This window comes from Equus asinus, chromosome 3 (assembly GCF_041296235.1).
Source record: "Equus asinus isolate D_3611 breed Donkey chromosome 3, EquAss-T2T_v2, whole genome shotgun sequence".
Lineage (NCBI taxonomy): Eukaryota > Metazoa > Chordata > Mammalia > Perissodactyla > Equidae > Equus > Equus asinus.
This window is the reverse complement of record NC_091792.1, coordinates 96390404-96407408: the sequence shown is the minus strand read 5'-3', so window position 1 is coordinate 96407408 and position 17005 is coordinate 96390404. Positions and strand designations below refer to the sequence as shown.

Genomic DNA, 17005 nt, shown 5'->3' with positions numbered 1-17005 from the left:
AAGAACAAAAAAGGGAGAAAGGGGTTACAAAGCATGGAGTAAGGAGATAAATAGGTAGACAGAATCAGAGAAGAACAGCAAATACTCAAGTATACCATTAAAGACAAAGGGGAGGAAAACACCAGAACCAAAGATAACCTTGTCATTTTAACCACAAACTCGTAACACAAGATGGAATAAGATGTGATAAAAACAACTTAGGAGGGGAAGAGGAAAGGGACTGAATCAGTTTAGTCTAAGGAAATAAAAGGCCATCAGAAAAGGGACTATCATATCCATGAAATTTTGAATACAAACCTCACGGTAACCACTAAACAAAAAAGCAGAACAGAGACACAAATAATAGATAAGGAGAAAACAAAGAAACACAACATAAAAAACCACACAACTCGATTGGTAGACCAAAATAAACAGGATGAGAAACAAAGGAAAAGCAGGAGAACCAGAAAACTAGTGATAAAATGGCAGCAGTAAGCCCTCATATATTGATCATCACCCTAAATGTAAACAGATTGAATTCTCCAATAAAAAGACACAGAGTGGCAAGATGGATGAAAGAACAAGACCCAACACTATGCTGCCTCCAGGAAACACATCTCAGCTCCAATGACAAACACAGGCTCAGAGTAAAGGGATGGAAGATGATAGCCCAAGCTAATGGCAAACAGAAGAAAGCAGGTGTTTTAATACTTATATTGGACAAAGTAGACTTCAAGATAAGGCAGGTAAAGAGAGACAAAGAGAGGCAGTATATAATGATCAAAGGGACATTCCATCAAGAAGAAACAACACTTATAAACATCTATGCCCCCAACATAGGAGCACCACGGTACATAAAGAAACTATTAACAAACCTAAAAGAAGACATTAATAATAACACAATAATAGTAGGGGACCTCAACACTCCTCTCACATCCAGACAAAAAATCAACAAGGAAACAGTGGAATTAAATGAAAAGCTAGACCAGCTGGACTTAATAGACATATATAGAACACTCCATCCAAAAACAGCAGAATACACATTCTTCTCAAGTGCACACGGAACATTCTCAAGGATAGACCATATGTTGGGAAACAAGGCAAGACTCAATAAATTTAAGAAACAAGCATCTTTTCTGATCACAATGCCATAAACCTAGACATTAATTACAAGAAAAAAGCTGAGAAAGGGTCAAAGATGTGGAGACTAAACAACCCACTATTGAACAAGCAATGGATCACTGAAGAAATAAAAGGAGAAATAAAAAAATATCTGGAGACAAATGAAAATGAAAACATACCACACCAACTCATATGGGATGCAGCAAAAATCGATTAAGAAGGAAATTCATCGCAATACAGGCTTACCTTAACAAACACGAAAAATCCCAAATAAACAAACTCAAACTACATCTAACTGAATTAGAAGAACAAAGCCCAAAGTCAGCAGCAGAAAAGAAATAATAAAAATCAGAGCTGAAATAAATGCTATTAAAACAAAAAAGGCAGTAGAAAGGATCAATGAAACAAAGAGCTGGTTCTTCGAGAAGATAAATAAAATTGACAAACCCCTAGCCAGACTTACAAAGCAAAAAAGAGAGCAAGCTCAGATAAATAAATTAGAAATGAAAGAGGAGAAATAACAATGGGTACCACAGAAATACAATGGATTATAAAAGAATACTATGAAAAACTATATATGCCAACAAAATGGACAATCTAGAGGAAATGGCTAAATTCTTCGACTCTTACAACCTCCCAAAGCTGAATCAAGAAGAAACAGAGAATCTGAATAGATCAATCACAAGTGAAGAGATTGAAACAGTAGTCAAAAACATCCCAAAGGATGAAAGCCCAGGACCAGATGGCTTCCCTTGGGAATTCTACCAAACTTTCAGAGAGGATTTAATACCTATTTAATAATTTAATACCTATCCTTCTCAAGCTATTCCAAAAAAGTTACGGAAGATGGAACACTTCCTAACACATTCTATGAGGCCAACCTCACTCTGATACCAAAGTCTGACAAGGACAATACAAAAAAGGAGAACTACAGGCCAATATCACTGATGAACATAGATGCAAAAATCCTATTGGCAACCCAAATACAGCAATATATCAAAAAGAGCATACATCATGATCAAGTGGGATTTATACCAGGGACACAGGGATGGTTGAGCATCTGCAAATCAATCAATGTGATACACAACATTAACAAAATGAGGAATAAAAACAATATGATCATCTCAACAGATGCAGAGAAAGCATTTGACAAGATCCAACAGCCATTTATGATAAAAACTCTTAACAAAATGGGGATAGAAGGAAATTACCTTAATATAATAAAGGCCATATATGACAAACCCACAGCCAACATCATACTCAATGGGCAAAAACTGAACACCATCCCTCTGAGAACAGGAACAAGACAAGGATGCCCACTATCACCACTCATTCAACATAGTACTGGAGATTTGGACCAGAACAATTAGTCAAGAGAAAGGAATAAAAGGAATCCAAATAGAGAGTGAAGAAGTGAAACTCTCACTGTTTGCAGACAACATGATCTTATATAGAGAGAACCCTAAAGGATCCATTGGAAAACTATTAGAAATAATTAATAACTACAGCAAAGTGGCAGGGTACAAAATCAACGTACAAAAATCAGTTGCATTTCTCTACTCTAATAACGAACTTACAGAAAGAGAACTCAAGAACACAATTCCATTTACAACCACAACAAAAAGAATAAAGTATCTAGGAATAAATTTAACTAAGGAGGTGAAGGACTTATACAATGAAAACTATAAGACATTATTGAAAGAAATAGATAATGACATAAAGAGATGGAAAGAGATTCCATGCACATGGATTTGAAGGATAAACATAGTTAAAATGTCCATACTACCTAAAGCAATCTACAGATTCAATGCAATCCCAATCAGAATCCCAATGACATTCTTCATGAAAATAGAACAAAGAATCCTAAAATTCATATGGGGCAACCAAAGACCCCAAATTGCTAAAGCAATACTGAGAAAAAAGAACAAAGCTGGAGCGACCACAATCCCTGATTTCAAAATGTACTACAAAGCCATAGTGATCAAAACAGCATGGTACTGGTACAAAAAGAGACACACAGATCTGTGGAACAGAAATGAAAGCCCAGAAATAAAACTGCACATCTACAGACAGCTAACTTTCAACAAAGGTGTCAAGAACATACAATGGAAAAAAGACAGTTTCTTCAATAAATGGTGTTGGGAAAACTGAACAGCCACATGCAAAAGAATGAAAGTAGACCATTATCTCACGCCATACACAAAAATAAAATTAAAATGTATCAAAGACTTGAAGATAAGTCCTGAAATTATAAAACTCCTGGAAGATAACACAGATAGTACACTCTGATACTGAACTTAAAAGGATCTTTTTGAATACCACGTCTTCTCAGACAAGGGAAACAAAAGAAAAAATAAACACGTGGGACTTCATCAGACTAAAGAGCTTCTGCAAGGCAAAAGAAACTAGGATCAAAACCAAGAGAGAACCCATCAATTGGGAAAAAATATTTGCAAATCATGTATCTGATAAGGGGGTTAATCTCCATAATATACAAGGAACTCACACAACTGAACAACAAAAAAACAAATAGCCCAATCTAAAAATGGGCACAGGATATGAACAGACATTTTTCCAAAGAAGATATACAGATGGCCAATAAACACATGAAAAGATGTTCAACATCACTAATCATCAGGGAAATGCAAATCAAAAGTACACTAAGATACCACCTTATGCCTGTTAAAATGGCTATAATCACTAAGACTAAAAATAAGAAATGTTGGAGAGGTTGTGGAGAAAAGGGAACCCTCATACACTGCTGGTGGGAATGCAAACTGGTGCAGCCACTACGGAAAACAGCATGGAGATTCCTCAAAAAACTAAAAATAGAACCACCATATGACCCAGCTATCCCACTACTGGCTATCTACCCAAATGACTTGAAATCAACAATCCAAAGTAATATATGTACTCCTATGTTCACTGCAGCACTATTCACAATAGCCAAGACATGGAAACTATCCAAGTGTCCATTGACTGATGATTGGATAAAGAAGATGTGGTGAATATATATACAATGAATACTACCTAGCCAGAAAAAAAGACAGACAAAATCATCCCATTTGCAACAACATGGAAGGTCCTGGAGGGAATTATGCTAAGTGAAATAAGCCAGCCTGAGAAAGACAAACACCAGATAATTTCACTCATTTGTGGAATATAAACAAACACATGGACAAAGAAAACAGTTCAGTGGTTACCAGGGGAAGGGGGGAGGTGGGCACCGGGGGTGAAGACGAGCACCTATGTAGCGACAGGCATGAAGTAATGTACAACTGAAATTTTACAATGATGTAAACTGTTACGAACTCAAATAAAAAATTAATATATACTCACCCACAGATGGTATCAGACTGAAATGGCATATAGAATGAAGTTCTTTGCTAATATCTGGGGTGGCACTTGTCAGGGAATTTTAAAATTAGAACCCCATTTGTTCAAGTAAGTATCAACATTTATAGCTTTTCAACATAGAAGATTCCTACAAAGAACCCTATACACAGAATCAGCATTCGGATTAAGAAACAAAAAGTTGGTTCTTTTCCCATTTATTTTCCTCAAATACTATGCCCCTCAGTACAAGGGGATCTATCACACTACAAGAGCATCCTGTCTCTCTGACACAGCCTGGGTAAATGATCCTTGAAGAATCGTCAATAACATTCACCTAGACTTAGGTAATAGAAATTCAACTGCTCCAAAACATTCCACCTACTAGTATGCTTATGTTTAATATTGAGTACTATCTGCTGGACTCACCTTACTCAGACATTAAAAGATGAAAAATGGTCAATTTTAATTACCTGGTTGGTGTTTTCTGGAAGAAAAGCCAAGGCTGCAGCAATACTGCCCTGGGCTGCCAACAAATTGGCGTACTGACTCATCTTCTCAGCCAAGAGAACTCCTACAGTATTAGTGTCCACGGCTTGGGTGAGTTGTACAGCTTTTCGCAGGATGACAACTTTCTCAATCAGATCCTAAGTGAGAAAAAGAAGGAGTGAAAGAGAAACAAAGATACCAAGATGGGTATGAGAGGAAGCTGGAAAAGATACTGAGTTACTAAGATTTCCAAAACCTACGAAAAGTACAGTACCTATTACCATCTCTCTTAGAAAGGTCTGCAATAGTTGACCACCATTTAGGGAACTGAAAAAGTAAGAAGTACTCATGGATAGGGCAAAGGTTACCACCTTCTCCTAAACATCGTTAAACTGCCAGATGCTTGCTTGTCTTGTGAACTCAAATAGGCAAATATCCAAAGTGAAAGTGATAGGCAGATGTGCAAAGGCAGAAACTGGGTTCCAGCATAGCTGCTGGAACCATGAGTAAAACATCAACATCATACTATCTATACGTACTATAAAAATATTACTACTACAAGGTGACATCGAAATGGGCTCACCATTTCAATCTAAAGTTTCTCATGTTGTTCTTCAAGACCAATTCTTTCAAAAATGGGGAGCTATGCTTCAGGTATAAAGCACAAGAATATCTTGCCCTTCGTAGGTACACAAGTCCAGAAGTGAGAAACAAGTGTATTTTTTCTTAGAAACACTTAGAAGGAAAACCTTGATTTCCTACCAGATTTTCAGTTTTAATAGAGTGATCTTTAAAACAACCACCCTACTGACAAAATTTCTTTCCAGAGATAAATATTAGACTGAAACATCATGAGACTCTACTGATTAAATGCTTAGAAAAAAATCTTAATATACATTTACTCAGTGCCCGAGAGTAGTCCCCACATCTTTTACTTCCCCTCTTGTCCGTGTACAGGTGCTACATGGGATTCCATTTACCCCTTACTTTCATTTTCCCTTAACCATGAAGATTCTCCATTGGCACTGGGATGCCCCCCACTCCTTACCCCACATTGCTTCTTTCTTTGCCTAAGGCAGACAGGGTCAGCAGAGGCAGAGAGGGGAGCATGAGGAAAAAGAGTAAACCTGAGGGCTGTTTTCATGCTCTTTCCACCTACTGCCCCAATAAACTACCAAATCACAACCATGATCTCACAAACAGTTGCAACCCCATTTTACGGTCCCATTATCTCAAACTCTGTCCCCTCAAATATAGCAATAAATATGCATAATTACCCAGCACAAAAACTTCTAATGCATAAATAAGTAGGAAAAAAGTGATGAACTTCTGGAATAAATCAATTCCTAGAATATAAGAGGGGTGAAAGACAACACTAAAAGGGAAGCACCTTTCATTTCAAAGATATTACCTGAAGGGACAAAGGGTTGCTTCCATCTTGAGCTTTAGTCCAACATGCAACTAGTTTCTCAACATTCCCTGCACAGATATAGCAGAGACAGGCCTGCGTTTGCAGGAGGCTATCACCTTCACTTTCAAGCCTGGTTCCCAAAAGATCTACAGATCAAGAGGAAAACGAAATAAGATTACACCCAAGGCAATCTGTATACGAGGTCATGAGCAGCCCAATAATATTTTCAGAAGTATCAACTTCACAACCAATGAGTAGCAGGAAGAGACAAAATCACCCTGTCAAGTAAATGCTCACTAAATATTTATTTGTTGAATGGAAGAGTTGTGACAAATTGTACATAACAAATGATTTCACAAGATTCTATACCTAGCTATAGAATGGACTCCCATTACTCATATTAGAAAAAATAATAAATGGGAATAATATTTGAACAGAAAAATCCTAATGAACATTTAACTCCATTTCATCACATCAGATACTTTTGTAAGCAGTGGTCTAAAATATGGCACATCTAAAATAAACATGAATAGTAGCTAGGACTGCTATAAATTATATGACAATAAAGTTAGTATCTTATAATTTTTGAATTCTCATAATACTCTCAAAGTAGCACACAGTTGTTTGTTCTTATACTAGCAGCCTGAAGCTTCTGTTTTGCAAATGATGAATATTATTCCTTAGCCACTAGTTTAGTCACGGTCTTTAATGGTAATTTCTACTCAAATGTTATAATTATTAATTTTATCAAGCTAAGATTTATTAAGTGAGAGCTGATTATGAGCTCTTTTACATATGAATAGACTAAGGATTAGAAAGTAATTTTTCCTAGGTCATACAGCTAGTAACTCCTAGAGGCAAGATCCCATGTCTGGTCTGTCTGAAACTAAAATCATTAAACAGTATTATTAATAATAATGAGGGGCTGGCCCCATGGCTGAGTGGTTAAGTTCATGTGCTCTGCTTAGGCGGCCCAGGGTTTGCAGGTTCGGATCCTGGGCGTGGACCTAGCACCACTCATCAAGCCATGCTGTGGTGGCGTCCCACATAGAAGAACTAGAATGACTTACAACTAGGATATACAACTATGTACTGGGGCTTTGGGGAGAAAAAAGTTAAAAAGGAGGAACAGTGGCAACAGATGTTAGCCCAGGGCCAATGTTCCCCACCAAAAAATAAAAATAAAAAAAAAGAAAGAAACTTCATTAAAAAAAAAAATGACTAGGCATGGAGAAGTAATGAAGTTAATAATTCCAAGAAAAGCATTCAAATGAGAACTTTTTCATATTTGTGATTAGTAGGTTTACAAAAATTTCTAATAAAATTCATCTAATTTTATTTACAATATACCATGCCATATACATAATATAAACATAAAGTTCATTTTCTTACCACAAAGGGCTGAAAACTCATCTGGTTTAGCATAAGTCAAGACTGCAGCTAAAGCCTCTCTCCAATTTCTAAGGTCACAAGACTCAACAATCTCTCTCCAGTTCTTCATCACCACTGCAGTAATTAGCTTGGGAAAGGAAAACAAAGGGAGAATTAAAAGCCTTTGGTATGTTAATAAAAATTAACTCTGGCTAATCAATAATATCTTTTAAAACTACTATTCACAGTACTTCATGCAGAATAAGGCGGCAGCAAAGTGAAGTATATCCTTGAACCAACTGAAATAAAAGATGGTGTTATGTTTCCTCAAAAAAAAAAAAATCGCAGATAGTTATAAAATGCTGAGAAGTATAGGGTGTTATCAAAACATTTAACAGGAAGATATGACCTGGTCTGATGGATCAAGAAAACTTTCTGAGCATACAGACATTTGAGATATAAAGTCAGAATTAACTTCATCGAGAAGAAAAAACATCACAGGCCAAGGGAACACTGGGTGCAAAGTCACAAGGGAGAAAGGCACAGGGATTGTGTGAGGAACTGAAAGCCAGCCGCTGTGGCTTAAAGCGAGCAGAGGAGGGAGTAACACAAGGAAGGCTGGGGAGACAACCACCAGTGCTGATGGGCCTGACACTGGGACAACTCTCCTTTCCTAGGCCTACAGCCTCACCAGACAATCAGAAATCTGTATAAATCTTTAGGCACAACAAGAATGTTGGTCACCATCTTATCTACATTAGGAAAATATTCGAAACTACTGGAACACCCCCAAATAAGGGAAATAATGTACCTTTACTATAGACTATTAGATAGCAATTAAAAATGTTTGTAAGACTCTTTAATGCTATGGGAAAATGTTCACAATGTGACAATATCTATAAACAAAACAGCACGTATATATACATATATGAACCTGATTCTGTTTTAAAAATTCTACCAATACATAATAGAAAGAGGTAAAAAAAGATATGTACCAATCTGATGGAAGAATTAGGGGGTGTTAAAATTTTTATCTTTAAAATTTTCCACATGATAACTTTTATACGATAAAAATATGAAAAGTTTTTTACATTTTAAAAATTATACATGCAATACAAATTGGAATAATCATGCCAAACTATTAACAATAACTATTTCTGGGTCAAGAAATTATAGGTAGGTTTTTTTGTTCTTTACTATTTCCTGCATTTCAATTATCAATAATAATAGTGTATTGCTCTTATAATCAGATAAATGTCATTGTTTATCTATTTTTATAACATACCCTGGTAATTTTGCTTTGGGATTTTGCAAAATATTTTTTCTGGGTTTGAGCCAAGAGTTCTTGTCCACCTGCTATGGCCAATATAATGGCATCAGCCATGCGGTTATCATGTAAACAAAGGTCAACAGCACTCTCAAAGTTACCCGTCAGCAAAGCCTGAGTAATTAAACCATCAATATCTGCAATAAATAAATAATACATTCAAGTTAAACAAAATTTTTTGTTACAAGAAAAAATACCATACCTATCAATGGAGAACTCAATACTAATTTATGAATATTACTGGGGCACTAATTTCTCACACAAGCTGTTGAGATCTAAGGAAGTATACTGAGATGCATGTAAGTAAAATCAGGTAAAACAACACATTTTCCAGATTGCTTAAACTGGAATAATAAAGATCATTATACAGTTTCTATCACACAGGCGTCAGAACATACTACCATTTCCAAGGCACTGATTACATATACTAAATGATAACTGAGTTCTTCTTTTCAACTCTCTACCACCTGTGACAAAACACTTCTAACTTAAACTTAGGGACTATTTACTTTCAAATGGTTAAAAAAAAATAGAAATCAAAACCAACAGGTACTTACCCCCACTGATGGAGATGTTAAATGTTTTCCCAGCTGAGGGTAAAAATTCAGATTCCTCTTTTTCCTCTTTAATATGCTAAAGAGATGGAAAGGGTAGCAATTTACCCAGAATGAAACTGTGAAACAATTTAGTGGCAAAAAAATTTATATACGATTATTCACCTATTGACTAGATGACATGCCAAGTTATCCCAGAAAAGTTCTCAGATCCAAGTTTACATGAAGATCTACGACTTCCCTAAGTATTAACTCCCGCTATACAATCACATATAAAATCCAAGGTCATGAGAAATAATGTTAAACAAACTTAAGTGTGCCTATCTATTATTGGTAGCTCAGAAGTTACTGAAGCTGAAGAATCCTTGTTTTCTTAAATATCTCATCAAAAAGTAGCTCGAAACATGCAGAGTATACATGTTTTTAATTATACTATATTTAGATTTTAAAACAACCTTGTTTTCACACATTTAAAAGCTTCTGTCCACTAGGTTTAGTGACAGGGTCTTTTTGTTTTAATTGAATTAGTTGTGGAAAAAAAATCACTTGGTGTTCTTATATAAATGCAACACAAACAGACTGTTTATGAATATACTCAAATTCAATTAGAGATTTTGTATTCTCTTAAATTAGTCATACCTGGAACAGGAAGTTAGTTTGTTAAAAACAAATAGTTTTGCGACAAGTTTCTGAGACAACTTGTAAGACTGAGTGAAAACAAATTCAGTATTTTCTTTCTTTAGAAGAAAAGAAATATAATGGAGGCATATTGCTGGCAAACACTTTAAATGTTTTCTATGCATAAAAATTCAAAAGAAACAAAAATATATCAAAGAGATTACAAAGAAATTTTTAAAGAAAAACATAGCTGTCTTGCATGAGATAAAACACCTATCTTCCACAATTGTGTGACCTACACGTCTGAAAGTCAGCGCCTCACATTCAGAGCCAGGGTCATTTTTGGATTGGGCTTTTAGTGCAGAGCAGTGCAGAGCATCATCTGTAAACAATGCTTAACTAGTTAATATAGACTACTACAGGAGAGTAAATATAACCTTAATTATTTCCTCAATTAAAGAGAAGCATTTTAGAATTTAAAAACAAAAAAATTTTAGAACTTAAGCTATTCACATTAAGGAATAAATCAGACACTGATCTGACTATATTTACTAATAACAAACTTTAAAAAAACCTTTTCTTTTAACTCACAATTTTTCAAGTTTGCTCTCTAAAAATAGTTAATAAACCTCTATTTACAGACACTTGAAATATACATAAGGTAAAAAAATGGACCATTTATTATGTGTTGAGTATCTTCAATGTGTAAGCTACTATGTTTGATAAACAAATAGCATCATCAAGATAAAGGGGAAGATTTTACCTCCTTAAACAAAATTTTTTCAAATACTCTGAAAGTACATACATCGATAACTACTGTTTTGTTAAATACATATTATTCTTACCTATTAATTCACGAGTATATTTCCAAATGGTCCTCTATTGATAATACATAGCTAACCTATTTGTACATAAATGGAAGTACATTTTTTAACGTATCCTACAGTTCTGTCTAGGGATTCCCAAAATTAGTTCAAATCTTTAGTAAGATTTTACCCATATCCTTTATTCTCAGGTTAAGTAAATGCTTGAAGACCCGCTTTTAAGGAAAATGTTTCTTACAATCATCTTGTAATAGTCTAAATTTTTGTTATAAGTGCCAACAAGTCAATTCCAACTCCTACCAATCCTGTGTACAGCAGAGGAGAACGCTTCCTAGTCTTTTCTTTTTGCGCCATCCTCTCACCTTCTGGCACTCTATCAGATAAGGCTCCACTGCTGTTCACAAGGTGGGATGGCCAGGTCCATCTTCCTAGTCTGTCTTAGTCTGGAAGCTCTGCTGAAAGCTGTCTACCATGGGTGACCCTACTGGTATTTGAAATACCAGTGGCATAGCTTTCAGCATCACAGCAACATGCAGCCATCATAGTATGACAACTGACAGATGGTTGTGGTTGTGGTTCCCTGATGGAGAAACAAACCTGGGCTGGGCCAGGGAGAGCGTCAAATCTTAACCACTAGATCACCAGGGCTAGTCCAAATTTACTGATGATCGTAAGAAACATTTCATAGTTAGGATATCCCCATATCACAATGAACAATGAAAAAGTCAAAGATGAGATGAGAAATAAGAACTCGATTAATTTTCCAAGATGAAATATAATCAGAAAGCAAGAAAAGTAAATTACAGAATTGTTAGTGGTTAAAAAACCCCAGAAAATTAAAAGGAAAAAAATTAATGATACAACTCTGTGTTCAAGGACTCTTTTTTTTTTTTTTTTTTTTTAAAGATTTTATTATTTCCTTTTTCTCCCCAAAGCCCCCCGGTACATAGTTGTATATTCTTCGTTGTGGGTTCTTCTAGTTGTGGCATGTGGGACGCTGCCTCAGCGTGGTCTGACGAGCAGTGCCATGTCCGCGCCCAGGATTCGAACCAACGAAACACTGGGCCGCCTGCAGCGGAGCGCGTGAACTTAACCACTCGGCCACGGGGCCAGCCCCCAAGGACTCTTTTTAAGTATTTACAAAAATTGTCAACTACAACTCAGGACATGTTTATAGTAAATCATTACAATCAGTTTATTTAGTGAAGTATTCTTTACTTGTAATCAAAATTCAAGATGAATTCAGAAGCCTATGCCACTGATAATGGGCCCTACACATTAACGTGCCAAGAAAAACATTAACTTTACATGCAATGCAAGGTGGATTTCTGAATAAAATCTCTTTCCAGTTTGACATCCTGATATCCATCTGACTAATCTCAAATCAAATGTTAATTTTTTTTTGTTTTTAAAGATTGGCATATGAGCTAACATCTGTTGCCAATCTTTTGTTTCTTCTTTTTCTTCTCCCCAAGCCCCCCAGTACATAGTTGTATATTCTAGTTGTAGGTCCTTCTGGTTGTGCCATGTGGGATGCAGCCTCAGCAAGGCCTGATGAGCGGTGCTAGGTCCACACCCAGGATCCGAACCAGTGAAATCCTGGGCTGCCGAAGCAGAGCACGTGAACTTAACTACTTGGCCACAGGGCCAGTCCCTCAACTGTTAATTTTAAACCATATAATCCAGAAGTAGGTCAGCGAACTAAAGATTTCAGAGATGATACTTCCGTCAAACTAGTAAATAGACTCTTACCCTAAACATCTCTAAGAAAACAATATACTCCAGCTTTACTTTGGAACAAGTAGTCAAGAAAATTTTCCATATTTCAACGTGAGATAGATAAATATCACATATTTTTCTAATGTAATTAAAAATGAAAAAATAAATACCTCTCCCAAGAGCTGCTCTTCAGCAGCAGGGCTCTCCTCCCCATCACTCTGTGCTAGTTGGTCAGAGTCTTTAAGAGCCTTTGGTACACAAAACAATTACAGAGAAGGTTGAAGAATGTAGCACTAAAGGGTTATTAGTGAACAAGGAAGACAAAAGACCCAACCAACAACATTCAGAGCTCGTTTAATGATAAGAAGCAACACTAAGTGAATTTATTTGAGAAACCCCATTAGAGGACAAGCAAAGAGCCACCACTGCTAAGACCGTCCCTTTCTTCCCTACCAAACGTTCCTCAGCAACAAAGATCTTAAGTATCTGAGCAGTCGTTGATTTTGTCTTTCTCTCTTTGCAAAAATTCAAATACCATCAAGAGAAAGGAATGCTTTACTAACTAAACTGACACTATTTTAAAATGAGAATTCTTCATTTATTAAAATATCTACAATCAGCATTTATTGTTATATGATAAAGCTATAAAACAGATAAATTCTTAAGTTACATTTCCTTCTTTGTTATGATCTAAACCAAAATTTTAGAAGGTAGCTATTTTTAAAGGCTCTCTTACCACATCGGTTCCATCCACTTTGTTCAAGGCCAAAGCAATCTGAAATAAAAATAACAACTCACCTACTAAATGGAATTCTATTTCAATGCATGTAGCAAATGTTCACCTCTTACTCCATTTTCATTGGGAAAACACCACAGAAGTTCAGATCAGGGATAGTATATTTAAAAAAAGAATAAAACTTGCGTAGAACTGATTCTCAGTGGTTCTAGTTTCAATCACGTGGAGTTCTATTGCTCACATGTCATCTCACTCTGCTATTCAATCACAAAACTAACCTCAAAACAAGCATGTTTTCTCCTACTTTGTTTTAAATAAGATAACTATAGTTAACTTAATAAAATATTTCTTCGGGTATTCACTATGGAAAGAACTGCTATTAGAAGTACTTTGACAATCAGATTCTATTTCCTCATTTTTTGCTATCAGGTATGCAGTAAACTTTCATATTAATCTCTTGCAAATCTAAAAAACTTACAGCATCAAGTCCAGACTAACAATAAAGTTAAATATGCAAAAATCTAAAGGAGTAAGCAAAGACACAAAGCTAGTAAGCAGTGGGGCTGTGCTGTGACCCCGGTTCTGTGTGGCACCAGAACAGTACTCATCTCCAGTGTGCTGGGCATTGCCTACAGTGCACTGTATCCAGCCTGCAGTATGGATGCGGCAACCATGCAATGCTTTACAGAAAACTAGTCACTTTCAAAGAATGACAAACGGCTAATACAAATTACACTGTCAAAGAATCTATTTCCTTCAAGGTTTCCAAAGTCAGTGTTCTCACTTCTGTTCGTGTCAACATTGTGGAATAATAATCAAGTCTCTCTCTGAGAAGAAAACTATAAAACTGAAATCTGACTTCCTGTTTTTACAAGGGAACCTTTTTTTTTGTTTTAAGATTGGCACCTGAGCTAACATCTGTTGCCCATCTTGTTTTCTTTTGTTCTTCTCCCCAAAGCGCCCCAGTACATAGTTGTATATTCCAGATGCAGGTCCCTCTGATTGTGCTATGTGGGAGACCGCCTCAACATGGCCCATGAGCAGTGCCAGGTCTGTGCCCAGGATCCAAACTGGTCAATCCCTGGGCCACTGAAGTGGAGTGCAGAAATTCAACCACTTGGCCACAGGACTGGTCCCGGGAATCTTGTTTTTTTTTTTAAGTTAAAATATGAAGCAAATCATTTGGACTTTTTGTTTATTCAGGTTCAGTACAATAAATCACCCATGCTCCAAAATATTTACTAGCTACTTGTTAGCTAGACCAACTCAATACACAGTTTGGGAATTGCAGGCTAAAGGAATAAGCAGCTAGGGTGGACAATCGTGACGGCCTGAAATAGGAACTTCTTTTCCATCACTTGAGCTGCAGTCAACACAGAGTGATCCCTAACAGCTGCCCTCTCTCTTGTCCCCCAGGGCCACTAGTTACAGAACCTCTTAAAACTGAAGTGTGATTTCCAGTGTTTGAGGTTCACAGTCTCTCATCTTTCCAGCCCAATTCACCCTAACATAGCTCTTTAAATCAAGTTTGAATTAAGGGTGGTCCCGGCAGCTTCTAAATCCAGATATAATGTGGAGCTTCACATTTAATAGTATGTATTCAAAACTTTGGCAACTGAACACAAATTCTTATTAAATGTTTACTGAATGATTTGAGATAATCTGTGTACAACTTTATTAAAAAACCACCTATGCTACATAAATGTTTTACTTGTAGAAACACAGCCTTTTACCTTTCCCAAAAGTTTACCTTCTTTCCTAGGTCTTCTTTTCTGTATCCTAGAAGTTCAAGGTATTTTCCACGAGAATCATTCTCAAAGTTTACCTTAAAAAAACACATATTCTTAAAACAAAGACTTGCATTTAAAGGCCTAACTTTTAATTAATTAAAAAAAGCCCATGTAGAATGATTAAAAATATCTAAAGTCTACTATATCAACTAGAATGTTCACTGAAAAAAAGAATCCAAAGGATAGTTATCTTTTTTAATAGTAAGTATACTAGTAATTAATTATCCCAGTTGAATAAAGCTTACTTTTAAACTATAATTTTTATAAATACAAACTAACTCATGTCCAAAGGTTATATGAATGCAAAACTCACACTATGTGGAACATTCAATGTCTTAAAACTTTTCCCCAAAATTATTATTTAATTAAAAAATATAAAAATAAATTCCATAATTTTAGAATTCAACTGTATTGTATTTGAGATCTCCTTTCTTTGGAAAATTTAGTATCAAGAAATAGACATTCCCATGGAGGCAAAATGACCAACCAGAAAATTCCATTTGTTATTCTACTGCCATAAATGGAACTGAGTAAAGGGATGAGAAATTCCTCCAACCTCTCTCCCCTATAGCTCTTCCCTCTTTTCCCGTTTTCCTTCACTGGATCTAGTACAGAAATTAAATATTTTATGTTTATTATACTAAGCTCTATGTTCCAATTTTAAAATAGGTCTGCTGAATGTTATGTCTCTCTCATTTAAATACATCTATCATATCATTTTTTTACTTATAAAAAAGTACTTTATAACAGGCTTTTCAAAGCAGAGAAGGAAGAACTCTTGACATAAAAATTTAGGTCGTGTGCTCTTCATAAGGTTTCTTTAATTTCATAATGAATTCCTGAAATCACATTCTTCCAACTGTTTCTTTAATAGGAAGAAAGATTTAGAATATAATAGGAATAGTTAAATTTGCAGATAATGAAATAAAATTGTTTTAATACCAACCTTACCTTCAAAAAGGACCACACATTTTTTTCAAACTCAGTCTGAGAAGCATCAATTTTTTTCTGACAATAACTGACAAATCCTTGTGACTGCACGACCTGCTGAAGCTGGTCCGATCGGCTGAGGAACTCCTTTTCCGTTACAACCTGACTAATGAACACGTGGTGCTGCTGCTGCTGCTGCTCAGCTCCCTGCTGAGACTGCATCCTGATGTTCTCAAAGGTGACCAGTTTGCCACCAAACTGTAAAAGAACAAATGAACAAAATCAGTCTGAACCACAAAGATGTGGCCAAAAACCATGCTTGTCGTAAATCTGCTAATGGAAAGAACCGTGGTCTAAATATCTATCATTTTGGATAAAATCAGCTGATACACTCTCCCGTACTCCACAATATGACCCCAGCCTTCAATTATCATTCCTCCTCATACTACCCACCTTCTAGATAAAATGTACTATTTACTGCACCCCACTATTTCTCACCTACTTGTTTTTACTAATTTCCACATACTCGATGCTACTTCTCAAGGCCCAAGCAAATGTCACCTCTTCCATCCCAGATGCCCTCAGTATATTATATCTCTTTTGACTCATCTATTAGCTATCTGTATTTGCCTAACCTTCTGTTCTAGGTTCTAAACTTTACAGGGTGACAGAACATGCCAGTCCAAAATATGCCATTTGCCATAAGAATTATGTTGAGCTAAAGACTACTTGACAAACAGCAGGAGCAAGAAAGGCACTGTGACTTCCTCTTTTCTTCCTGAAAGCAGGAGATGAAACTCCC

At 36.0% G+C, this 17005-nt stretch overlaps 1 protein-coding gene across 50 annotated transcripts in view; it reads right to left on the bottom strand.

Annotated features, from left to right (window-relative positions):
• Positions 1–17005, bottom strand: part of SEC31A (SEC31 homolog A, COPII coat complex component) — an 88218-nt gene that overhangs the window by 27330 nt on the left and 43883 nt on the right. For 28 of the 50 annotated variants that reach the window (XM_070505476.1, XM_014865200.3, XM_014865203.3 and 25 more), the window contains 9 exons: positions 16225–16461; positions 15234–15308; positions 13484–13522; positions 12918–12995; positions 9590–9665; positions 8991–9169; positions 7727–7853; positions 6335–6480; positions 4908–5081 (listed from right to left, as the gene is read on the bottom strand). In XM_070505476.1, the coding sequence (XP_070361577.1) occupies positions 4908–5081; positions 6335–6480; positions 7727–7853; positions 8991–9169; positions 9590–9665; positions 12918–12995; positions 13484–13522; positions 15234–15308; positions 16225–16461 (1131 nt within the window). The remainder of the gene's footprint in view (positions 1–4907; positions 5082–6334; positions 6481–7726; positions 7854–8990; positions 9170–9589; positions 9666–12917; positions 12996–13483; positions 13523–15233; positions 15309–16224; positions 16462–17005) is intronic. The other 22 variants (XM_014865205.3, XM_070505486.1, XM_070505495.1 and 19 more) reach the window with 1 other exon arrangement.